This window comes from Otolemur garnettii, unplaced genomic scaffold, assembly GCF_000181295.1.
Source record: "Otolemur garnettii isolate 467f Iridium unplaced genomic scaffold, OtoGar3 scaffold00079, whole genome shotgun sequence".
In the NCBI taxonomy this organism is placed as follows: Eukaryota; Metazoa; Chordata; class Mammalia; order Primates; family Galagidae; genus Otolemur; species Otolemur garnettii.
The window spans coordinates 6214699-6240308 of record NW_003852474.1 but is presented as its reverse complement, the minus strand read 5'-3'; the positions used below and the strand labels follow the sequence as shown (position 1 = coordinate 6240308).

Sequence of the window (25610 nt, the reverse complement as noted above, 5' to 3'; positions counted from 1 at the left end):
GCTCACTACAACCTCAAACTCCTAAACTTAAGCAATCTTCCTGCTTCAGGCTCCCAAGTGCACCATCATGCCTGGCTAATTTTTCTTATTTATTGATTTTTTTTGTAGAGACAGGCTCTTACTCTTGCCCAGGCTTTCTTGAACCTCTGGCCTCAAACAGTATGCCCACCTTGGCCTCTCAAAGTGCTGGGATTACAGGTGTGAGCCACTGCACCCAGCCTTGTTTTGCTTTCTTATCATTTGTTTGTTCATTGGAATAGCACTTTTACTTTCCTTCAAGAACTTTTCCTTTGCACTTGCAACTTGGCTAACCAGCACAAGAGACCTAGCTTTCAACTTATCCCAATTTTGCGGTGCCTTTCTTGCTAAGCTTAATCATTTCTAACTTTTGATTTAAAGTGAGACATGTAACTCTTCTTTTCATTTGAACACCTAGAGGCCATTGTAGGATTATTATTTTTTTCTTTTTTCTTTTTTATTGAATGGTAACTATGTACATTAATGCACTTCTGGGGTATAGTGTGGTGTTTTCACATACATTTCGCAACATTTCATCAAACTGGCTAACATAGCCTTCATATCATTTACCTAGTTATTGTGCCAAAACGTTCACATTCCACTCCTAGAAAGGTTCACTTGTACCCTCGTAACATTGTAGGATTATTAACTGACCTAATTTTAATACTGTTGTGTCTCAGGGAATAGGGAGACCCAAGGACAGGGAGAGAAACCGGGGAATGGCTGGTTGATGGAGCAGTGAGCATATACACAATATTTATCGATTAAGTTTGCTGTCTTATATGGGCACAGTTCAAGGAGCCCCTAAACAATTAAGATAGTATCAACAAAGATCACTGATCGCAGATCACCGTAACAGATGAAATAATAATGAAAAATTTCAAAATATCATGAGAATTACCAAAATGTGACACAGAGTTACAAAGTGAACACCTGCTTTTGGAAAAGTGGTGCTGATGGAGTTGCTTGATGCTGAGTTGCCACAAACCTTCCGTTTGTAAAGAGCACAGTATCTGTGAAGTGCAATAAAAGTGAAGTACAGTAAAACAAAGTCTGCCTGCCTCCTCCCTGGCCGGAGTGTTTTTGTACGCCCGAGGACTTGGGCCATGCTGTATCAGTTTGTCCTTTGGAGGTTTGAAGACTCACTGGCTAAGATTAGTCACACAGCCGCTCCAGTAACTTAATGACAGTAAAACCTGGGACACTGAGGCATAGGTGAGCCTTCATGCTCAGCAATATTTTGCACATGTTGTCACATATTGTTACCGGGAGAATTAAGTACATCTTCATGCAACTGCACTAGGAGGAGACACCTGGAAGCGTATGCCTGGTTTCTCCTGGACTGTATATCATATAACTTTTGCCTTTGATGCTTTTCATTTGTATCCTGTCATTGTGATCAACTGTGAGCTTTTGAGTCCTGTGAGTTCTTCTAGTAAATCACCGGGCCTGAGTGTGGTCTTTAAGGATCTCCCCTCAAGATGATTCTGAAAACTTTTCTTTTCACAGATGGACTAGATCATAGAATATAGCTATCTTGAGGCGCGATTTGCTAAAACTCATTCTCATCCGTTACATGAACATCCGGACGAAGGTACGTCTGCCAAGTAAAGCACATGTTTTGCTCTACTTAGTGAACTTGTTTTTATAATCCTTGCCTCGTTTTTCTTTATTATGTACCCTGTCAAGCTGTAATAAGAAAGGGAAGAGAGGGCATACTCTCATTTTCAGGTAAATTGCCTCATGTGAGAACACTGTGGACCATTTGAAAGTGTTACAGACATCACAAAAATACGGCTGCTGAGCTAGCTGTAAATTTTTCTCGTGGGTTGAGATGACACAGTGATGGGATGTAATCTGCATAATAACTATAAAAGCTGAATCTATGGCTCAGTGTCTGTAGCTCAGTGGTTAGGGCGCTGGCCACATACGCCGGGGCTGGCAGGTTTGAACCCAGCCCGGGCCTGCTAAACAACAATGACAACTACAACAAAAAACACAGTTGGGTGTTGTGGTGGGTACCTGTAGTCCCAGTTACTTGGGAGGCTGAGGCAAGAGGCTTAAGCCCAAGAGTTTGAAGTTGCTATGAGCTGTGATGCCACAGCACTCTACCAAGGGTGACATTTGAGACTCTGTCTCAAAAATAAAAGCTGCATCTATATTAAACTTTGTAAAAATAACCGAGATGCATAGGAGAAAATAAGTGAGACTAGTAAGCAGGAACTACAGTTACACTACTAGTTTTTAATATTAGAATTTGTGTCTGGACAAGATTGCCATCATTTGTGCTCCATTTATTTGCTCACCATTAAAGCTAATTTCTTCATAACAATGTCCTGTGATGAAATCAATAGAATTAGCACTCAGAAGTCAGTCATTATGGAATAAAACAGTACATTTACACAGGGAGTATTCTTGCTTCTCCACGTGGGTGATTACATAGAATAGAAAGGAGATTATGGGTACGTATATTTGTAAAAGTAAATAGAAAATTTTCCATTTGTACAATGGGAAACCCAGCTAACCTCGGTGTCACTTCCTTCCCATGTGGGGTAGGGAGGATAACGGCCCTCCAAAGATGTCCACATCCTAATTTCTGGAACATGTAAATATAGTATCTTACATGGCAAAGGAGAATTAAGATTGCTAATCAGCTGGCTTGGATAGGGAGATTATCCTGCAGTATCTGGCTGCACCACAGGCAATCACAAGGACCCTGGACAGTGGAAGACGGAGGCAAAAGAGAGTGTTGAAACAATGTGCTGTGAGAAAGACCCTTCTGGCCGTTGCTGGCTTTGAGTAGGGAAGGGAGCATGAGCAACGGGATGCAGGCACCTCCAGACGCGGATAAGGCAGGAAAATGGCCTCTGCACTTGAGATTCCAGAAAGGAAGAGAGTCCTGCCATCCTTGGTTTTAGTCTGCTGAGACCTGTTTTGGACTTCTGCTCTCCAGATCCATAAAATGATAAATCTGTGTTATTGTAAGCTACTAAATTATAGTGATTAGTTACAGCAGCAATAGGAAACTAACACACAGTCTAAGGAAGTTGGGTTGCAACCCCCTCCTCTGTCACACCAGGGCAGCACAGCTGTGGTTACTGGCAGCTGCTGCCCCTGTCATGGTCAGCAAGTGCGACCCAACTAGGAAGAGGATACCGTACTCCCTGGGACCCTGATCAGTCACTGTCAGCTTATGAAAAACTATTTTGGCAAACAGGGGCTGTAGGAGGCTCTGCCCCTTCTCTTGGGAACAGATCTCAATGACTGTTTAGACACCCATTTCTCTCTCTCACACAGAGCTTTAGGAACCTGTCCCGTCCCCAGTTCCTGAGCACCTGGAGACTAACCTGTCTATCCCATCCTTTGGCTATAGTAATGCTTTCAGGGATTGGCAGAAAGCAAGTGTGGTCATGAAAGCTCAAAGAGCTACTTGCTAAGGACATCTGGCATAGAAACCGCATAACTTTTCTTTAAAGTCTATCTGGAAAGATGCTCACTTTTTTTTGGAGACAAAGTTTCACTTTGTTGCCCTTGGTAGAGTGCCATGGCGTCACAGCAACCTCCAACTTTTGGGCTCAAGTGATTCTCTTGCCTCAGCCTCCCAAGTAGCTGGGCCCAAGATGCTGACTTTTGACGGATGTAAATACAGGAGCATGTGTACCTGGGAGTGCTGGCAGCCACAGCAGATTAGAAGGAGAACCACCATTAATATGAAGCAGACAACACAGGAGAGGAGAAGGTGGAAAAATCTCATCTGGCTGACAGTTTCAAGTCTCTAATAAAAACCTGAATGAAGCAGGGCTAACATGTGACATGGTTCCTGTCCTATGCTGTACTTAGAGTTGCCAGAGGTAGTAAATAAAAATACAGGATGCCCAGTTAAATCTGAATTTTAGACAAATAATTTCTTTTTTAAAAAGTATAAGCATATCCCATCCAATATTTGGAATGCACTGATACTAGAAAGTGTTTGTTTATTGAAATTTACATTTTACTAGGCACCCTGTACTTTATTAGATAACCTAGCTGTACCCTTCCCCTTCCTCATAAAATCCTGTTATATCCAGTATCCCTGTGTGGTGGAAGAAAGTAGTGTCCAGATAAGATATCCCATGGTGACCAAGGAGAGGGGAAGGGACAGCAGGAAGGGCCTTCTCTACCTCAATCAAAAGCATTGTTTGGAAATCCGGAAGATGTTCCAGTGTGCGCTCTACCTCCCCCATTGGAGTGAGCTTAATGATTATATTTGTGTACGTGGGTACACAAATAGGTGGGTGGCGTGGGTGATGTTAGGGACTGAAGCACTTGGGCTGTGCTCATCCATTTCCCCTTCAGGTCAATGGGCCTTCTTTGGGGCGTTTCTCCCCTTTTCCCTCAACCTTGTGTTGGCCTCCTGTCCCCTGCCAGGATGGGCAGCTTGTAACTCTGGAGGACTGGGGTGTCAAGGGTAGGACCAGAGCACTCAATCCACTCATTCACAGTGGCTGCCTGGGGAGCCCAGGGATGTTCTTCATTCTTGAAGACCCCAGTGGAGGGTGGCAGAAGCTGTTCTGAACTGTGACATCTGCCCTCTTGCCCTCAGCTGTTTTCATTACACTGTGAAGGCTCTGGCACCCACCCATTGCTTTGCAAGTTGTCTCTGGTGGGCGAAATGTTTGCACACCCAGACAGGAACTCTTAACGTTTTTGCTTTTATTTTTCCTGTGCTAAATGCTAATATAATATGTAAAGATTTAATCCAGGAGTCAAAGGACCAAAATATTAAAAGGGTCTATTCTTTTGTTCTTTCTTTTCTTTTGGGGGGACTCTGTTGCTTAGAGTGCTAAGGCATCAGCTTAGCTCACGGCAAACTCAAACTCTTGGCTCAAGTGATCCTCCTACCTCAGCCTGGGACTATAGGTGCCCACTGCAATGCCTGGCTAATTTTTTTACTTTTAGTAGAAACAGAGTCTTGCTCTTGCTCAGACTGGTCTTGAACTCTTGAGCTCAGCAGATCCTCCTGCCTTGGCCTCCCAGAGTGCTAGGATTACAGGCCTGAGCCACCATGCCCAGCCTAAAATGGTCTGTTCCTAAGGAGTGATCCACAGCCATGGACCCCATTGTATTAGGGTTCCAAAATGCTTCTAAATAGGTAGAATGATCACCAGAGCACCTTGAAAGCAAAAAAGTGGATTAGATGACATGGATTGTCATAAAGCACACAGTAAGACAGTGATTTTGGGCTCAAATAGTTTCTAGTTAAATGAAAAGGTTGTCTTCTAAATACTTAATCTCCTTTGAGATAAGTAATCTTCCTTTTGCTACAATAATTTCTTTTATGCTCTCATTTTTAGGAGCTACAATTTTGTAAGAGCTCCACAAGGGACTCATTTTTCTAAAAATATATGCAACCTTCCCAAACACTTTATATCTTGATGATTAGTATATTTAAAAGTCTGTTTTATTTTTATGTGTTTATGTTCAGTGGTAAAGAAAAATGTTAACCCAGCTACTTGGAAGGCTCATATGGGAGGATGGCTTGAGCCCAGGAGTAGCCTGAGCAACATAGTAAGACCTCATCTTTAAAAAATAATTTTAAAACTAAGAAGAGTCTTAGAGAAAAGAATACATTATATTCTTTGAGGATTTGGGAAGGTACACCAACATAAATAAGACACAAAACAGGGTGGCACCTGTGGCTCAAAGGAGTAGCATGCCGGCCCCATATACCAGAGTTGGTGGGTTCAAACCTGGCCCCAGCCAAAAACAAACAAACAATAAAACTGCATAATATACAAAACAAATAACTTTAAAGTATTTGTTCAACTTTACTTTATTTAAAATACCAAAAAAAGAAAAATTGTGTGCAATCCTTGAACGAGTGGATGGCCTGGTGAAATCACCACCATCATAACAATGGTTCTCAATGGGGAGAGATTTCTTCCCCACAAAAGGCGATTGGAAATCCGTAAATCATCCTAGGTTATCACAACAATTGGATTGAGGGGATCTACTTGCTCAATGCCCTCTCAATGGGGGCAGAGCCAGGAATTCTAAATATCCTATAATGCAGGGGACAGTCTTACATAATGAATTGTCCCACCTCAAATGCCGAGAACCCACTGAGACATGCCACCAATCACCTGTTTAAGACCCAGTAGTGGAGACAGAGAGAAATTTGCAAGCTTGGGGGAAGGAGAAGAGTGAGTTGCCTTGTGTGCCTGTGTATGTTGTCAGAGAAGTCTGGGTGTCATCTGCGACTGAGAGAGAGCCGAGGGGAATGATTATGTTTGGTCTCACAAAAAGGGCGAAGGTGTAAAACTGAGGGCGGGAAAGCAACCTTTCTGGGGCGATGAGGCGGGATTTGGTGGTAGTGTTGAGAATGCTGGGAAGGATTTTGTTGATGAACTGAAAGGGGCAGCATCAGCTCAGCCATGTGGTTTGCCCTGTCAATCAAGAGTCTTCTGGGTGCAGGAACAGAGGAGGCAGAAACAAGGTTTGATGGGGGCTGGGTGTGGCCAGGTAGGAACTCCAGAGAGGAGAGGGGAGGGGGTAGAGGAGGTGCAGGGACTTCAGGGGGTGATCATAAAGATAGTCCATGGAGTCTAACCTGGGCAAAGAGAAAGGGGAGCCAGGAGGTACTGGTGGGTGATGGATCATGATGGGGGGATAGGATTGGCGGCACCAAGCAAGTGGCAGAGGGGTTACTCAAGCAAGAAGACTACAGGGCAGGACGCTTGGAATGGGAGATCTGAATGTGGGGCATCTGCTAGCAACTTTGGGGTGTGGGTGGTGAGAACTTGGCTGGAGAAGCTGGAGTGTAGATGTACCATCCAGGCGAGGCTGAAGGTGAGAATGGGGGTGGCAGCAGGAAGGAGGATGGTGACGTCTCAGGGTACTTCCATCCTCCAGGATAACCCCAGAACTAATACGATTCTCTTTTCTGTGCTAGCCTCTCAGACATTGCAGAAAGCACTAGGCTGTTCCCGAGACTGTTCTTTTCCAGGTTGGCTGTTTTGAGACATCCTGGTTTGTCACTGTCCCTGTTAAACCACAGGATCCAGAACCACCCTTGGTCTCTAGCAGGAGGTGTTTAAAGTGGAGGAGGCATGTCATGTCCACCACCCTCCATGCCAGCCTTTTAGGGACGTCGTTAAAAAACATGTCTAGTTTATTTTATTTTGTTTTTAATTTATTTTTGACTTTTTAAAATGGCAAACCAGTATAATGCTCATCCTCTCCTAGTTAATTTTCTCCCCATTACAATCTCCTTTTTGGCACCATTTTCCGAGTGATGGCTTCGACTTCTCTTGACAATTTTTTTATTTCTCCCAAATTTTGCTTTTCCATGTCTCCGTCTCAAGCTCCCTCCCAATCAACCCTAGAACCTGGCCCCCAGGTTCTCATTACTTTCCAGGGGATCATAAATGATCAAAGAACCAGAAACGTTGTACTTAGAGTTGAAATTAATACCGCTCCCCCCCCCGCTCCCCCAGTTAATAAGCCCCTTTGAGTCATTCAGCCAAGTGTTCATCCATCCACTGTTTCACATGCTTTGTGAAATTAGGTATAAGAGAAATAAACAGATATAAATCTACCCACGTTACTGTCCCCTAGTTCATAATATTCCATCTTGTTCATAAGAATGTGACCACGAAGCTTTCTTCAAATCCCTTAAGGCAATCCACCCTTGTCACAGGAACACTATCAAAGGAAGGGTCAATCTTTTGCTATGACCTCTTGCCCAACCAATACTGCCTGTAGGTGGCTGCTTCCTATTCTTAGGGCACACAAGCCATCTTTTCAACAGTCCCTTCCAGAATCACTATGTGAGTTTTTTGTGTTCTCCACAGACCCTCCCAGCCTCTGAGTTTTGCGACTTTGAACACTTGCCCATTTCAAGCTTTTGATATCTTTTCTACTCCTCAGTTCAATGCTCTTAGCCATGAATTCCCCAAGTTTCTTGGGATAAAATTTGGTTCAGAAGTCTTGGACATATAGTCAATCGACCCTCTGCATTGGTAGGTTCTGATACAAACAACCCCAGATCGAAAATATTAGGAAAATAACACAAATAAAAAATATTGTATAACAACTATTTACAGCATTTGACTGCATTAGATATTTTAAGTAATCCAGAACTGATTGATTTAAAGTGTAGAAGGGTGTGTGGAGGATATATGCAAGTACTATGCCATTTAAGATGCTCAGGGACTTGAGCGTCTGGGGTTTGGAAAGCAGCTGCACTCTGCCTGTGCCACCAGCACAGTCGGAGATACTGTATCCTGGGAGTGGGTGGGGAGTTCTGGAAAAAGTTCCTTACAGATATTTTTTCTTTTTGACACAGAGTCTTATTTTGTTACCCTCGGTAGAGTGCCATGGCATCACAGCTCACAGTAACCTCCAGCTCTTGGGCTTAGGTGATTTTCCTGCCTCAGCCTCCTGAGTAGCTGGGACTGCAGGCACCTGCCACAATGCCTGGCTACCCTACAGATATTTTTTCAATCCTCACGTTTTTTATGAGACAGAATCTCACTTTGTTGACCTCAATAGAGTGCTGTGGCATCATACCTCACAGCAACCTCAAACTCTTGGGTTCAAGTGCCTCCCTAGTAGATGGAACTACAGATGCCCACCACAACACCCAGCTATTCTTAAAGACAGGGTCTAGTTCTTGCTCAGGCTGGTCTGGAACTTCTGAGCATAAGCAATCCACCTCAGCTTCCCAGAGTGCTAGGATTTCACTAGCACTAGGAGTGCCCGGCCCTCCCCAACAGATATTGAGGGACGACTATGTATTTAATGCAAATAGTGTTCCATGATAGTTCCTTACTCATCTTGGGCTAGAATTTTCTCTTACCCAGTGTCAAATCTTGTAATCTGATAGACATTGGCTAGTCACATACAATAGGACAGGACAGGAAAAAGGGGGACCCAGATTTACTTTCTGGGCAGGAGAGGAGCAAGTGAGCTAAAACCAGTCCGCACTGGGGTGTGAGTCACTGTCTAGCAAGATGGGTCAATTTATGACCCTTTTCTCTTGAGTTTTTGCATTTCCCTATTATTGGGATACATTGAGAATATATAGTAGAACCTCCTTCCATTGACCATCTCCTTAAGTTGACCTAATTTTCATAGACCAGATATGCGCCACATATACATATCAGTACAGGAGGTCTAGCTCCTTATGGTGACCACCTCCATATGTTGACCAGTTTGCTATAGTCCCTGAGGGGTCAACTTACAGAGGTTCTACTATATTAACATTTACCTTCATTTATTGAATATCACATGTTTGAACCATTTTAATTTCTATGTTTTAAAACCTTCATATTATAAATAAGTGCACTCATGACACCCCCCTCCCCCATACCAAAGAGAGTAGTAGCATATGTTAGAATAAATGACCATGTTTCTCTGCACACTTGCAGTTTCATCCATCTGTGGTCAGTTGAATGATGCCCTCCCCACCAAAGGTGTCCACATCCTAATCTTCAGAATGTGTGACTAGTACCTCCTATGATGGCAAAAGGGACTCTGCAGATGTGATTAAGTTAAGGACTTTTAGAAGGGAAGATTGGCCAGCACTATCTAGGGGGCCAAAAGAAATCAGAGGGTTCTTATGGGAGAGGCAGAAGACTGCAGAGAGCAGTAAGTAGGAGATGGTTCACAAAAAGCAAGCGAGTGTGATGGAAGCAAGTGCCATCCACCAGGGAATGTAGGCGGCCTCCAGGAGCTGAAAAAGCCAGGAGACTCCTCTTCCAAGCCTCCACAAGGGAGCATCCCTGCCAATGCCTTGGTTTTAACCTTGTAAGCCTCTCATGTCGGACTTTTTGACTTTCAGAACTATACAAGAATATGTTTGTGCTGGTCTAAAGCACCGAGTTTTTGGCAATTTGTTACAGCAGCAATAGGAAACAGATACACCATCCCTCAATGACCCCTCAAATATTCTGTATATTCAACTAATCAGAATTTAGCCACACACCATGGTCAAGGCCCTGGGCTCATTACTGAGGGAGAGACAAAACCAGAAAGGCATGGTCCTGGCCCTCAGGGAAGAAATCCTGTAGCAGGGGAGGCAGACACCAGACAGCCTGCTAAACAATGAGTGGTTTCTTCACTTGTGCTTATGACATGGAATTTCACCTGTGTTCTGAGGGTCAATAAAGGCTGGATCCCAGAAAATGAGTGAGAATTAGATAAACTGAGGGTAGGAAATGCTCTCTAGACAAAAGTGCTGCCCACTTCCATGAAAGGGACTAGCAAAGAGCTCCTCGCCCTTCCCCCGCCACCTACGAACCAGACAGCAGGAAGCCTTCATTGGACATTGACTCTGCCCTGATCTCAGACTCCCCAGCTTCTAGAACTGTGAGCAATAAGTTTCTGTTGTTTACAAGCCACCCAGTTTAGAGTATTTTGTTAGTGCAGCACAGGATAAGGCAGAAAGGACACAGGGACCAGGACAATGACATGGGGGGACAGTGATGTCATAGAATAGGAACTGTGTAGGATGGGCCATTCAGACCTTGCAGGACATGTTAAGATTTTAAAGTTTCACCCCAAGAGCAATGGAAGGCATTGAAGACTTTTAAGCAGGACAGAAGGACGAGAAGGTCCTTCTACTGCGTTCTGAAAGTATCCCTCTGGCTCCTGGATGGAGGATGGGTTGATCCAGGGAGACAGTAGGAGCACACAGAGTACCGTGTGCAACAGCAGGGGCTTGGGCTGGGGAGTGGAGGGGAGCAGCAGGCAGGGAGAGGCTTGGGAGGTAGGGCAAGTGAGCCTTGCTGACTGGGGGTAAGCATGATGGGAGAAGGGCACCTGTGGGTCTGCTCTGAACAGCCAGGTGTGTGGGGAGCCCCCTGGGGAGCAGGCGCTGAGTTTGAGGTGTCCAGGAGCCATTGGACTTGGGGTCTAGAGCTCACATGAGAGGTCTCAGCCAGGACTGTAATTTTGGAGGTCACTGCTATACAGGGGTGGACTGGATATAGCAGGGAAAGGTGTAAACTGAGAAGACATTACTGGTTCACCAGAGCTGCTTTCTCTGCACCAATCATACCAGGCTGATATGCAAGGCAGTGGTCTCCAACCTTTGGTACCAGGGACTGGTTTCATGGAAGACAATTTTTCCAATTTTTCCGTGGACTGGGGGTGGGAGGGATGGTTTCTGGGTGATTCAAGAACATTATTTCTCTCCCTCAGATCACCAGCCATTAGAGTCTCATAAGAAGCACACAACCTAGATCCCCCCATTGCGAAGTTTACAGTGGGGTTCATGCTCCTGTGAGAATCTGATCATTGAATGCTGCTACTGATCTGACGGGAGGCAGAGGTCAGGCGGTGATGCAGGTGGTGGGGAGTTGCTGTAAATACAGGTGAAGCTTCACTCACCTGCGGGCACCATTCACTTCCTGCTGTGCACCCAGGTTCCCAGCAGGCCAAGGACAGGTACCACAAGCTGGGGCTTGGGGACCACAGTTGCAGCTTGAATCCTACATATTTTCCTGTGCCTCTTACATCTTGTCCCTCCTATCAAAGTCAGATACTATCTTTTGATCTTTACCCCTGACATTGTTTAGAATGGTTCACGTTATACAGTTGATTCTCAGCGACTACTTGTCCAAGTAAAGGCTTTACTGGAAGAAGCTGCGTAGGCGGGTCCTTATGGGTGTATTTAAAGCAAGTACCATGTCTTGCCTCTTTTGCAATGCAAAACATGTGATGCAAATTATAATGTATTCAAACAGCTTAAATCAACTTAAAAAATGCTTCTGTGTTTCTGTATATTCTACAGCTTCTGAATCAGTTCTTTCTGAAACATGGGTGGAGAGTCTCACTGCTTCCAGTATGCCGCTGATCCAGAGAGGCAGCGGAGATGGGGGTGGTAGCCAAGTCATCTGGGACTGAATCCCAGCCCCAATAGATTTTGGTCTGTGGGTCCTTGTGCAAGTTCCTCACACTGTCTGTGCCTCATAGTTTTCTCCTACGTACAAAGGGGCTGACAGTAGCACCACTCTGATGGGACTCCTGTAAAGATTGCATGAGTTGTTCACGCCAGTTGTTTGGAACACTGTTTGACTCAGTGGTGTGGTGTGTGTCCTGGGCTGTACTTCCCACTACACACACGAGGTGCGCAGTGTTTTAGGGCACTGCGGGTTCTCGTTTCCTTTCCCTGTCTCTGCCACCCCGGTCCTGCACAGGGGAAGCAGCTGTTATTGACCATAGCTACCGTTCATTAGTCCTGAGCACGTGCTAAAACTTCACACACGATGAAACATTTCATTCTCACAGCAAACTCATGGGTACTGTTATTTCTGTTTTAGGGTAAAGGAAACTGAGAATCAGACAAATTAAATGAACTGCTCAAAGCCAAGCAGATATTAATTGGAGGGCTTAGGATTCAAACTGAAGAACCTCACACAGAATGTCTCTTCTCTGAGGTAGTAAATGGTCATATTTAAGGGTGTACCAGAGTTTCCTGGCTACTTCTTGGAAATGCAGCTTCCAAGCCCCTTATCTTCAGAGTCCGCCAGAGCCCAGACACTGGCCTTTATAAGCAAATCAGGAGGCTCTCCTGGTCTCAGATTTGGTTTAGTGATACGGTGGCCCACCAGGTAGTTCTGGAATCCATCCCAGTGGAGCCCCCAGACCCAGAGCCAGCAGCCAGGTTGGGGATGCAGAGCTTCAAGGTCACTCCGGGGCCCTACTGGTTCATCACCTGGTCCTGGGGGTCTGGGATGGGGTGCCCTGCAGCTCCCGCCTACCCGAGGGTCTTGTTGCCGTACAGACCTCTGATTAGACCCCACCACAAAACCACTTCTGAGATTCCTTCCAAGCCCCCTCTGCTCTTCCACCGACACTGCTAGGACTTGTCCTGGGCAGGCAGGTCTCTTGCTGCTCCGCCCTGGCTACCTGTGCTTCTTAGATACACCCCTGGCGTCCCTTGCCTCAGCCCGGATGACTCCTGTAGAGGCCTATGTACATAAAAGGACCCCTTAGCGTGTGCTCTGCCTTTTTCCTTATTCTACATTGCAATGGATGGAGGGGTTCTCCCACTCGTCTAATATGTAACACCTGCGTGGTCAAAGGTCACTGTTCCTGCATTGCATATTCAGGTGTCCTTTCCAAGAGCTTACTGTTTACCTTGCTTAGACAAGTACTGCAAACAATGAATTAAAAAAGGAAAACTGCCTGCCATTTGAATGTGGGATTCTTTATAAGCAGGAAAGTAGCTAGAGTCTGCAGAAGCCCTAGGAAACAGGAGGCTGAGCCAGGATGATCACCTTTTATAGAGACTGGGCAGCAGGGGCAGGGGGTGGTTATAGGGACTAAGTTCTGTTCTATCCATTTTTCTGCCTTGCAATTTTAAATTTGTAAGAGGAAGGCAGGAGCGGATTGCCAGGGCCCTTCCATGCCATAAATACTTCTAAGCATGCTGGAGTCTCAGCCTATTTTGCAGGGAAGGCTTTGCTGCTCTGAGGGTCGCTTTTGCCAGCAGCTGGGCTGCTCTCACTGCAGAGACCTGAGGATAAAAGAGCAGAGAGGAAGCAGGGGGGCAAGCCCACAACAGCAAGGCTGTCCCACAGACCAGGGAGTTGTGGGGTAGGGGTGGGATTTTCAGAAAGGGTCTTTGGACAGTGTGGTCCCAGGAGGCTGAGTCACAGGTATTCTCACCAGTGAAAGAAAGTCAGAAGGAGAATGAAATCTCAGCAAAGACATCAGCCTTCACTGGAACTTTAAATGTAGCCTGATGAGAAGAAAGAGGTAAAGAAAGCAGCATCAAGGAGTTTAATGTCTTATTTTTGGACAGGCCAGGTTGAGTTGGATGAGCAGGGGATGATGGGCAGATAGATGGACAGATACACAGAGGGGAGGAAAAGACACCAAGGTGTTGGAAATCGCAGCCTGTGGAATCCTACTCATCTTCCCTGTTGTGGGGAGGGCATTTTACATGCAGTCATGTGTTAGATCTTGCTATCTTGAGTCAAATGACTAGTGTCAGATGGGAAGCAGGCAAGAACCTGTGTCTGTAAGTCTTTTTTTTTTTTGAGGCAATGTCTCACTTTGTTGTCCTTGGTAGAGTGCTGTGGTGTCATAGCTCAAAGCAACCTCCAACTCTTGGGCTCAAATGATCCTTTTGTCTCAGCCTCCCCAGTAGCTGGGACTACAGGTGTCCGCCACAATGCTCAGCTATTTTTAGAGACAGGAGGGCTCACTCTAGCTCAGGCTGGTCTCTAACTCCTGAGCTCAGGCAATCTACCCGCCTCGGACTCCCAGAGTGCTAGGATTATAGGTGCGAGCCACCACAACCGGCCTGTGTCTTTAAGTCTCATCTATGCATGCCTGGCATATAGTAAGTACTTAATAAATATCATTTGAAGGGAAAATGTCTTGTTTCCATCTTAATATTTAATATGTTGCTTTGTACACAGTATGATTAATTTATTTTTAATTGCATTTAGGGCCTGCCTGGGATTTACATTTTTGGAGTAAGAGCTTGCCCTCCCAAATTCCTTTATAATTCAGTTCATGAAAATCTTTTGTCTTTTTTTTTTTTTTTTTTTTTGAGACAGAGCCTCAAGCTGTCCCCCTGGGTAGAGTGCCGTGGCATTACAGCTCACAGCAACCTCCAACTCCTGGGCTCAAGCAAGTCTCCTGCCTCTGCCTCCCAAGTAGCTGGGACCACAGGCGCCCGCCACAACACCCGGCTATTTTTTTTTTTTTGGTTGCAGCCGTCATTGTTGTTTTGGCGGGTCCGGGCTGGGGATTTGAACCTGCTACCTTAGGTGTACGTGGCTGGCGCCTTAGCCGGTTGAGCTATAGGCGCCGAGCCCTTTTGTCTTATTTAGACATTTTCTCACCATTTCTACACACTAGATAATTTAGGTACATGTACAGGTATTTATTATCTCAGGAATGTTACTTTAATTATGTGCTTATCTGATGAGGAAACTCAGCCTATAGAAACAAAAAGACATTGACCGAGAAAATATACAATGGGAATGCCAATTCTTAGCAGTTATTCTGCTTCTTCCAAGACGAGAGAAAATATGATAAAATATATAAGGAAAATATTTACAAATCATATATCTGAAACTGGTGATACTTAGAATATGTAAAGAACTCTTATACCTCAACAATAAAAAGATAAACAACCAAATTTAAAATAGATAAAACCACCATGAGGTATCACTTCACATCCACTAGGACAGCTACACTCAAAAAGACAACAATAACAAGTGTTGGGGAGGACGTAGAGAAATCAGAACCTTCATCCCTTGGTAATGAGAACATGAAATGGTGCAGGCACTCAGAAAAACAGTCAGGCAGCTCCTCCAAAAGTGAAAGACAGAGTCACCATATGACCCAGCATTTCCATTCCCAGGTATATATATACACACACACACACACACACACACACACACGACAAATCAAAGTATCTATCAGAAAAACTTGTGCATGAACACTCATAACAGCATTATTATTCATGATAGGCAAAACACAGAAACAAACATTCATTAATGGTGATGAATGGGTAAATATAAATAAACAGTTAAAATGTGGTATATTCAAACCATGAAATATTTTTCAGCCATAAAAAGGAAGGAATCATCAATGCCTCCTACAGAATGATGAACCTTGAAAACATTATGCTAAGTGAAAGAAGTCAGTTGCAGAAAGCCACATAGTATGTAATACCACTTATATGAAATATCCATAATTGACAAAACCATAGAGACAGAAAGTCTTTGTTAACGATTGCCAGGGGTGAGGCGCCTGGAGGTCAGTGGTTAGAGCGCTGGCCTAACCAGGGGTGGCGAGTTCAAACCCGGCCTGGGCCTGTTTAACAACAACAACAAAAGATTGCCAGGGGCTGGGGCCCTGCAGTAAATCCCTTTCATTTGTCTTAATAGCTCTAAACAGTTTTTCTGAGGCTGTATATTTATGGGTGTCACATCCTCATCCCTTCTTCATCTCATTTCTGCCTAAGATGAGCCCTTGTCAAACAGGTAAGTGAAACATCTGTAAACTGGATGGGGAGAGGTCACCAGACAATGGAGGAAAAGGGTAGTGTAATGATAGAAGAACTGGACTGACTCATCAGTGGATACACGACACGGACAGGACCGTGTGGATGACACCCCAGGGGGCTGAAATAAAATTAGGCAGAGAGAAGTGGCTACAGGTTGCTGTGAGACACGAACTCAGAAACAAGTGGAAGAAAGAAGAGAATATTTAAACACCTGTTCATCACGCTTTCTCTTTGCAGAGTTCTTTGACTCTTTCTTTGATAGGTTTTTAAAAAGCGATTCCTGTTAGGTCCAGGAATACAGGAACATGCGGGCAAAGGTGGAGAAGAGGTAACATGAATCTGAACAGACAGCAATTCATTTAGAAGATTTATATGTCGCCTTCAAGGGGAATGAACAAGATTCAGTGAAGAGAAATTGGATTCCGGCTCTGTATCCGATTAGGGCTGGACCCTGTGCTTTGAGATGCACATCACGTCTCAGGTGGACACAGACTCCAGACACCTTGGCTATTAGCAAACAAGCTGCTGCCAGCACACTGTTATTCTGTGCGTTTACTTGATCGAGCTCCCCCAGAAAGTGATTGAATGTCTTCCAAACACAGTTCTAGGGAAATAAATCCCAGAGCCTGCATTTGCAATTAGGCTGGGCTGAAGTTTTCATCTATCATTCAACATTTTCTTCCCACAGGAGTAGTTAAAAGGAAGCAGGCTGGGGGAGGAGTGGCTACAGGACATTTGCATTTCCAGAATCTCTTTTTCCTTTTCACATAGAAGGAATGATTAGACTCAGTGCATGCTAATTTATGATGCACAGGCAAACCAACCCACTCACCAACACTCTCCCTCGGTTACCTTATTTCATTGAGGGAGAGCCTGCTGCTGTTAATAGGCTTATATTATGCAGGGACATGCAGGGGCGCCTACCAGGACAGTGCAGGAATTACATCTATGTCCGAGCCAGTTGTCTGAATCACTCTAATGTGAGCAGTATCTTTCTGTGTGTTATTCAGTGCTGACCCATACAAGCATGTCATGCTGAGAGATTGTCGTTGCTGATAGGCTTCCGTTCTATACACCCACTGGGCTTTAATCCCTTCATGGTTTGGCACCTCCCCCTGGGAAACTAGATTCCTTTATAAACTATAATCTTAGCATCTGCTCTGGTGCTAAACCACCAGGCTCTGTCAGCCAAAGAGCTCTGAATAAGAGCTGCTTTCATTGTTAGGCAGGGATGCCTTCAACCTGAGGGACTCAAAGGGGTTTCGATGTGACAACAGCTAGGACAATCTTTCACTAAAAGCCTTTTGAGGAAGAGGAAGAGGTGCTTCCAGACCTGTCTGTCTTTTTTTTTTGAGATAGAGTCTCACTTTGTTGTCCTCTGTAGAGTGCTGTGGCATCATAGCTCAAAGCAACCTCAAACTCTTGGGCTTAAGCAATTCTCTTGCCTCAGCCTCCGAGTAGCTGAGACTACAGGTGCCCACCATAATACCTGTCTATTTTTAGAGACGAGGTCTCACTCTTGCTCAGGCTGGTCTCCAACCTGTGAGTCAGGAAATCCACCAGCCTTGTCCTCCCAGAGTCAGATTGGTCTTTCTTTGTAGTCAAATCAGTCTACCTAGGAACCAACATTTTTCCAAAGTATTGACTGAACTTTTTTCATTTCAGGAAAGGCATCTGATAAGCCTTTTGGGTTTCATTTATATCCTGATCTTCAAAATGAAAATTGATCCAATATGATCAAGCAGAATATCATTCAACCAAAAAGTGTTCCTTAGTCCCAAGGGCTTGCTGCCCTGACTCACTAAGAAGATGCAATCTTGAATCCACGGTGTCACCTGCATGCTCCATAAGGGAAGATGTTGCAATGAAAGATACATTTCTTGGCCTTTCTTTGTCAGTCAACATTTATTGAATTTTCATACAACTAGGTCTGTGGTCGGAGCATAAATTCGCTTAATTGAGAGGCATCTGTCCGTGCTTATGGGTGTGGAGGAAGAAGAAGATGAAAAGAAGGACGCTAACTTCCAGGGAACCTCTTACATCGGAAACTTACTCTGTATTTGCTTAGCCTGAGCTAGGAAATTGATCCCCACCTTTATTTAAGCTCATTAATTAAGTGAGGACACCAGAGTCCTCAGGAGTAAATGGAATCATTGAATAAAACAGACTTTAAATAGCAACTACTAGACAAGACATGTTTGAAGGTTCCGGTCTGGATGTAAGTGATAAAAGCCATCTCCCCTTCTATTTTTCAGATTGAATTTAAGCGTTAAAATATTTAATTGTCAAAGATGGAAGATTTTCAAGGTGTACAGCAGTATGACTTTGTATACATACACATTGTGTAATGATTATCGCAATCAATTTAATTAACATATCCATCACCACTCATGCTGTGCCCAGAACTTGTTCATCCTGTTACTGAAAGTTTGCACCTATAACCAACATCTCCCATCTCCCCTGTCCTCCACATTTAGCCCAGTTTTCCTGGGGGGCTTACGGAAGTCACCTTGCACCCGTGCCCTGAGAGGCCCCTACACTTCGTTTCTCACTGCTCCCAGCTCCAGTTCCCGCTGACATCTTCCTGGGCACTGCCTGTAGACAGATCCTTCTGTAGCTGGGGTGCTGCGGCAGCCTTGTTTGTGGCTCTGCGTTCTGTTGCCTGTCCCCAGAGCACGTGCACTCTGGGTTCTGGGGTCCACATGCTCCAGCGTCACTGTTTGGAGGCCTCCTGAATTAGGACTACCTGGGAGGTCTGGAAAGGTACCCTGGGAATTACTTCCAGTAACAGCAGGCTTGGCTGACCAAGAACGGGGAGGACGTTCCATGAAAAAGAATATTTCTTTTCCTGGCTTCTTGCCATAACCCAAGGGAGAAGAGGGTCAACTGAAGTGCCCCCCAGCTTGAGTCTCTCACGGCTGATTTAAAATAACTGGAGTTATTTTAAACTGGCAGAGGCTTATCCAGGCTGGTTTTACATCGTATCTTTGCTTTGATTAGCCTCTGTAAGAACTAATACATTGTTTGGTTATTCTGTTTTTAAAGGATAATAGAACTTCAGAGGTGTGATGCAGCCGCTGAATTTCTAAAGCATCACTACATTTATAGGTGGAGGAACTGAGGCCCCAGAGGCTAAGGGACCCACCCCTGGCCACCCTGTACATTTGCTGCTCCTCGGGGTGGGTGGGTCTCCCACAGGCAGCCCCCACACCAGCTCAGTGCGGACATCTTCCTGGCAGGATATGATTTCAAGCTTTACAATTTGAATCCAGACAATAACGTCTGGATTAGTGTTCCATTTGTGCTTCAGTGTCTTTAAAAGGCTTTTCATTTAGAGAGTTTTTGAAAAAGTGTATTAGAGAATGCTGGCTGTTTGCTGCACATATGTTGGGGGTGGGTGGGGATAAAAATAAATTGACAAAACAATAAATAGGCTCAGTGCCGCATGTGCTGGGGAGACAAACTCCTGGCCTTTCCTTCACCAACGCTCACTCCCACCCCCACCTCTGCCCTTTTTCATAACACAAGAGCTGCTGATGTAGGCCCACCCCGGTATTGTACAAGGCACTTTGCACCTATTCCCAACACTCACAATAACCGTTTGTGGTAGAAACTAATATTCCCATTGTACAGATAAGGAAACTGAGGCTCACAAAGGTTAAGTCACTTGTTTCAAATCACACTGCTTGGTGAGTGGTGGAATTCCAATTTATCTGATTTCGAGGGCAAACACACTGATTTGCCTCTCAGGTCCTGTTTGAAGCTATGTGACCCAGAGAGGAAACCACCTCCCTCCCTCCCAATTCTCTATCAAAAACTTCCAGGACCTGTGCAGGTGAGGCCAAACCCCTGCCTACCTGCAGAACTCTCCTTCTGATTCTGGCAGCATCAGTGAGGCCATTGGGTTCTTCATCAGATCGGCCACCACAGGGTCCTTGGCTGTCATGTAGAAGAAAGGAATCCCAGTGCTGTTGTTGAGGGGGCCGTCACTGATGGGCAGGCAGTTCCCAAAGGGCAGTCCTTGGATCTAGCAAACACCAAAAAAGGCCTTTTTAATGCAGAGTTTGGGTTGACTTGAGCTGGGAGCTTAGTTTATGTCTCTGCCCAGGAACTATAGCACTGGGGATTATTAAAGGACTGTGGCATCACAGCAGTTTTGACAGGTGGTAAATTAAGGCAAAGTGGTCCCCAATCTCAATTCACCCAGTGATGGTCCTAGAATTTATAGGAGATTCTCAGCAGTGAAATTCTGTTTGGAAGAGATGGTTAAAGGATTCTCTTGAAGCTGCCTGTCCATAGCAAATACCTTCACTTTATTGCATTTAATGTTATTTTCAAAGGGGCAGTGAAATTTATGGGGGTGGAGATGGTGCTAAGCCTTTCCCAGAAGCTGTCCCTAGGGCCCCACTGCCTTCACTAATTTCCCTGAAGTTTTGGTAACTTTAGGGAAAATTTAAGTCTTAACTGGAACATCTTGCCTGGTTTTTGGACGCCAGGAACATTCTACTATTGTTTCTTTTACAGCGACAACACTTTCTCATTCATTAGTTGCATTTTGTATTGTAATCAATAACATTTCATTAGATGTATAACTCAGCAAGTTATGGGACGTGGATTTGTTACTTTTTGCATAAAGGAAGACAAAGAAACATGATATACCAATATTGTTCAGGATCATCCAGCAGGGTGGGTAGGACTTTTCTGTGACCAAACCCTGCTTGTCAGGCGTCCCAGTCTTCCATGAGACTTATCCCTCACCCAGGTGCACCTCACTGTCACTTCATTCCAAATCCAGGGGGCTTTGTCTTTGAAAGGTTGTATGACAATGGTGTACATAATTATAAAATGTAGGGCTTCAGTCTTTTAAGAAAATTTAATTTTCAGGAGTCCTCTAAAATGGTAATATAACTTTATTTGCGGATTCCATTTTTCAGTTTTTCATGAGCTGCCCAGAGGCACGCTTTGCGTACACGGCAGCTGTAGCATGTTTTCTGAATTTATTGAGTTTAGATTAAATGTCAGTATGTATTAGAAAGGAGGACGCCTAACAAAGCCAAAAAAAGGATGTTGAAAGCCAAAATATCTTACATACACTGGCACTTTTAACTGCTTGAAAAAAATTCGTGTTTTTAACCAAGATTAGCTTCATACATAAACTTCATGCCTTCTTAAGACCTGTCTCAGGAATGCGTGATACAGGTGAGAAATCATTATCCAACTGGATCTGAAGCTGGCACTTAAGAGGTTAAGATTTTTGCTAAAATTGGAATACAGTTGCCATTTAGATAATTTTTAGGCAAAGAAAAAAAATATCTTCAAAACTGCGGAGTCAACCACCCGATTTTATAGATGAGGAAAGCAAAGTGGAGAAGCCAGTAACATGCCCAGTTTCTAACGAGTGAGACCCAGAGCTGGGGTAAGAACCAGCTCCCTGGCCAATGTCCTATAAATTCTATAAAATATTATTTGTTTTTTGCAGGAAGTAAATAAGAGTTTAAATTAACTGCCTATCAATCTTATCTATCTTAACAGCCCTAAAAGTTTTCTGGAGGTGCAGCTTTTACAGAAGCTACAGCCTCACTACGCATCCGCGTCATTCCAGGTGGAGTCCGGTCTAACAGGTGAGAAAAGGATTCGTGAATGCAACGATTAAAAGTGCAGCTGATAGCTCATTCCCGCATTGACACACTCCAGAAAAAAAAAATCTTTTTTCCTTTCCAGAAAAAATCTTGAGTTCCATTTTCTTAAATGTAGACTTCCGTCAAAGCCCTGGTGCTGTCTTTGTCCGCATCGCCCTTTCGGTTCCGTGTCAGTAGGTGACCGGGTCTATTGATGAGTGCAGCTAGCCCAGACGGCGCGCCCACGCTGTCATTCCAAAGGCGGCTCTGGCAGCCTTTGTGCAGGTCCCTAGCCGGGCTCTGGTTATGTGTACTTCTCTTTGGCTATCTCAGGACAGGCATTCGGTACCCAAGCCTACCTGGGAGGAAGCCTGGTTTTCAATGTCCCTCTCCCGCCCCCGACTTTGCCGAGCTCACCGAGCACAATTCAGTCCCATTATTTACAGCGTGGTCCGGCCAATCCAGACCACTGGGCACGACTGTGAGACCTAGATCCGTGCTTGAGCAGTCCCAAGCATTTCCCCGTGCCTTGGGTGCGCCGCCTGATGGCCAGGCCACCCCCGAGGCACGCATCCGCAACCCGCCCCCGGCCCAGGTGGCTTACCTTCTCGTGGGCGGACACGGTGGCCAGACAGCCCCAGGCGCTGGCGTGGGCCAGGGAGCGGGCGGTGCTCGCGCGCAGCCTCGGGCCGGGGGACGCGGCGCCGGCCGCCTGGCGGCTCTCCCGACGGTAGGAGAACATCCCCGGCGGCGCATGGGGCTGCTTGGCGCGGGGGGCGCCCGCCCGGGGCCGCAGGTGCGCGTCCTCCTTGTGAGCCGAGGCCGGGAAGCTCTGCTGCCAGATGCTGCCCGAGTCCTCCAACAGCGCGGGCAGCGCCTCCTCGGTGGAAGCGCTGTCCAGCTCCTCGTCCACCTCGTTGGTGACAGCCCAGGACACGGAGCTCACGATCACATATCCGGCGGCCGGAGACAGCAGGGCGCTGCAGCACAGCAACCAGGAGAGGCGGGTCCCCGGCCGCGTCGGCCGCTGGCCACGGCTCACGGACATCTTGCAAGTGGCACGCCCTGCCGCGGGGACCGCCAGCAGCGCGCCAGCGCCGGGCAAAGGCGGCAGCGCCCCCGTGCGGCGGAGGCGCAGAGCCAGAGCCCCTTCCGAGCACCGCAGGACTCGGGGGTGGCGTCCTCAGCGCCAGTCCCGGGATGCCCTTCCAGCAGCACTGCCAAGTTGAGAAGTCCAGGCTTCTGGAAGACCGGATTGCACACAGACGCTGCACGTACTGCAGTCCCGATGTGCAGAGTCCTTGTCGCGTGCCAGGTCCGGAGATGGCTTCATTTCCGGCAGGATTGCTCAGGTTCTGCAACCAGAGGGTGGTCGTTCAAATCCCCCCCATACACTCCTCTGTTCAACAGCTGTGTAACCCTGCCATGCTGCTTACCCTCTCTGTGCCTATTCTTTAGAACACAAAGATAATATTCGTCTTATAGGGGTGATAGATGGAGGGCAGATGCTAAATAATTAACATTTGAAGAAGCTTATAAAGCTGGCATTGTTCCTCCCCAGAGGATGGGATCCAGGCCTTCCGGGGATAGCAAAATCCACGGATGCTAAAGTAGCTGATGTAAATGGTGAATAGTAACTAAAATTACTTATAGTGCCTAAAACAATGTAAATATTATGTAAATTGCTGTTATAGTGTTTGTTTAGGGAATAATGACAAGAGAAAGTCTGTACATGTTCAGTACAGACACAACGATCTTCCCCCGCCCCCGCCCTTTAAATATTTTCAATTCGCAGTCGGTTGGGAACCCACGGTATGAAGATCTGACTAGATTTTGCTAACTAGAGGCAACTTAGGGCTGTTATCACCAATTATACTTTCTTGCTTCAGTTTATGGTATCCACAATCTTCCCCCACTAAGAAACACTTTCTACTCTAGATTTGGTACCTAAAATCTAATGGTTCTCTTTCAAATTTCGTCTGGATAAAAATAACTGGAAATAGCACTTGGTTTTTATTTTTAAAGTATTTTGGCAAAGCTTACATTCTCTGATACCCAGAGTGTCTGTCCCACTGCTCCTGCATCCACCTCCTCTCCCTTTCTGTTCAAAGCCAGTTTTCTTAAGCCTCCTTCATCATCACAGTGCACTCCAAGCTGGGTTCTCAACCTTACCCTACTGCCCTTTCCAGGATGACCTCTTTCTAGTTTTAATCTTACTAGAGCTCCCTGTAGCCTTCAACAGTGATCCTCTTGAGTCTCCTTAGGGTCTTTGCTTTGGTGTTTAGTTTAGTTTCTTTGTTTAGTTTTCTTGAGGGGGGAGTTGTTTGTTTTTTGGTTTTTGGACAGGGTCTCTGTTGCCCTGGCTAGAGTACAGTGGCGTCATTACAGTTCATTGTAGCCTCAGCCTCCTGGGCTCAAGTGATCCTCCTGCCTCAGCCTCTGAATAGCTGGGACTGCAGGTACATGTCACTACACCTGGCTAATTTCTTTTTTTAACTTTCATACAGATGGGGTCTTGCTATATTGCCCAGGCTGGTCTTACGTGATCCTCCCATTTTAGCCTCCCAAAGTATTCCTTCTAATCTTTTCTTACTTCTCTGGGTGTGCTTTCTCAATGTTTTTTGACAACCCCTGTCCACTTCTCTGCTCCTAAACTCTGGTATTCTAAGGGCGTTTCTGTCTTTGGCCTTGTCTTCTTGTCTTCCACACTCATCCTGAGTGATCTCATCCTCTCTCTTGGCTTCTACCATCATTTTATGTGGCTGGCTTGCAGCAACCTAAATCTCCAGCTTAGTGCTTTCACACTCTCTCTCCCTCCCACCCCCAAGATGATGAGGCAGTATAGTAAGTCATTCAAATATGGGCTGTGGATTCCAATGAGTCTAAATCCTGCTCTGTCACCAGCTAGCTGTCATTTGACTCCTCTGAGTCCCTGTATGCAAAGTGGGGATAGTCACCTCTCCCTCCCTGGATAGGATGCACTTGGAGATGGGGGAATGTGGACCATCCATGTTTTCTGTTTTCACAGGGGAGACGGAACGTCCATTCCAACCTCGGGAAGGGAAGATTTGGAGGAACATTGCAGGTTTGGGGCTGATGAATGAGTTTAGGAGGAGAAACTTAACGGGCTCATCTAGCTCCTACAAAGCTATTCCTTTCTACATGGTCTGCCCACCCATCTCTTCTGCCCTGACTGAGCTAAATTGCCTCTTCAGGCAGTATGTGGACGCTCTGCCCTGCCTGTGACTAAGGGATGGGTTCAGTTGCACAACCTAATAGGAGTCCTACTTGGTAGAAATCCCTAATTAACTTTATCTCTATTACAAACTTTTTGATGCTTGTCTTTTCCTTCCCAATTAGATCCAAATTCAAAGGGAATGTAAGCGGGTGTACAATAATTATCCTCCAAGCCCTGTCACTTAACATGTGCCGGGACATGGTAAATGCTTAGTGAATGATAGACATTATTATTTGCTTCTGGGCTACTTGCCCCTGAATATCTAACAATCCTCTCACACTCAACTTGTGGGAGATAATCCTCCGTGGACTTCCTGCATTCCTACAGAGTCCTGTTTGAATAGCCTTGTCAAGCTGGAGATAGTGTATCTTTCTGGAGAGATTTAGAGATATATATTTTTCAGAGGCATCTTAGGCAGTAGAGATGTGGGTATGTTTAATTTTATCATACAATGTCAAATTGATTTCCAAAGTGAGTATGCCTATTCATACGGCTACGACGTATCAGAGTGTGAGACTGACTGCTGCTCCACAGTCTCATCAACAAGGATCACTGTTAGTTTTTGTCTCCTCTACGCCCCCAAATCTGGTGGATGAACAACGGTATCTCAGTGCTACCTTAATTTGCATTTACTTGAGACTAAGGTGGCTGATCACTTTTCCTATATTTACTGGCCAATTTGAAATCTTCTTTTGTGAAATGCCTATTAATGGTTTTTGTT

The 25610-nt window shown here is 45.4% G+C and overlaps 1 protein-coding gene across 1 annotated transcript in view; it reads right to left on the bottom strand.

The window, feature by feature from the left end:
• CREG2 (cellular repressor of E1A stimulated genes 2) overlaps positions 1-22699 on the bottom strand; it is a 37784-nt gene extending 15085 nt beyond the window's left edge. The window contains exons 1-3 of the mRNA XM_023515785.1: positions 22256-22699; positions 19891-20060; positions 12307-12314 (exon numbers count right to left, since the gene is read on the bottom strand). Coding sequence (XP_023371553.1) covers positions 12307-12314; positions 19891-20060; positions 22256-22699 — 622 coding nt within the window. The remainder of the gene's footprint in view (positions 1-12306; positions 12315-19890; positions 20061-22255) is intronic.
• Between the last annotated feature and the right edge of the window lie 2911 nt (positions 22700-25610).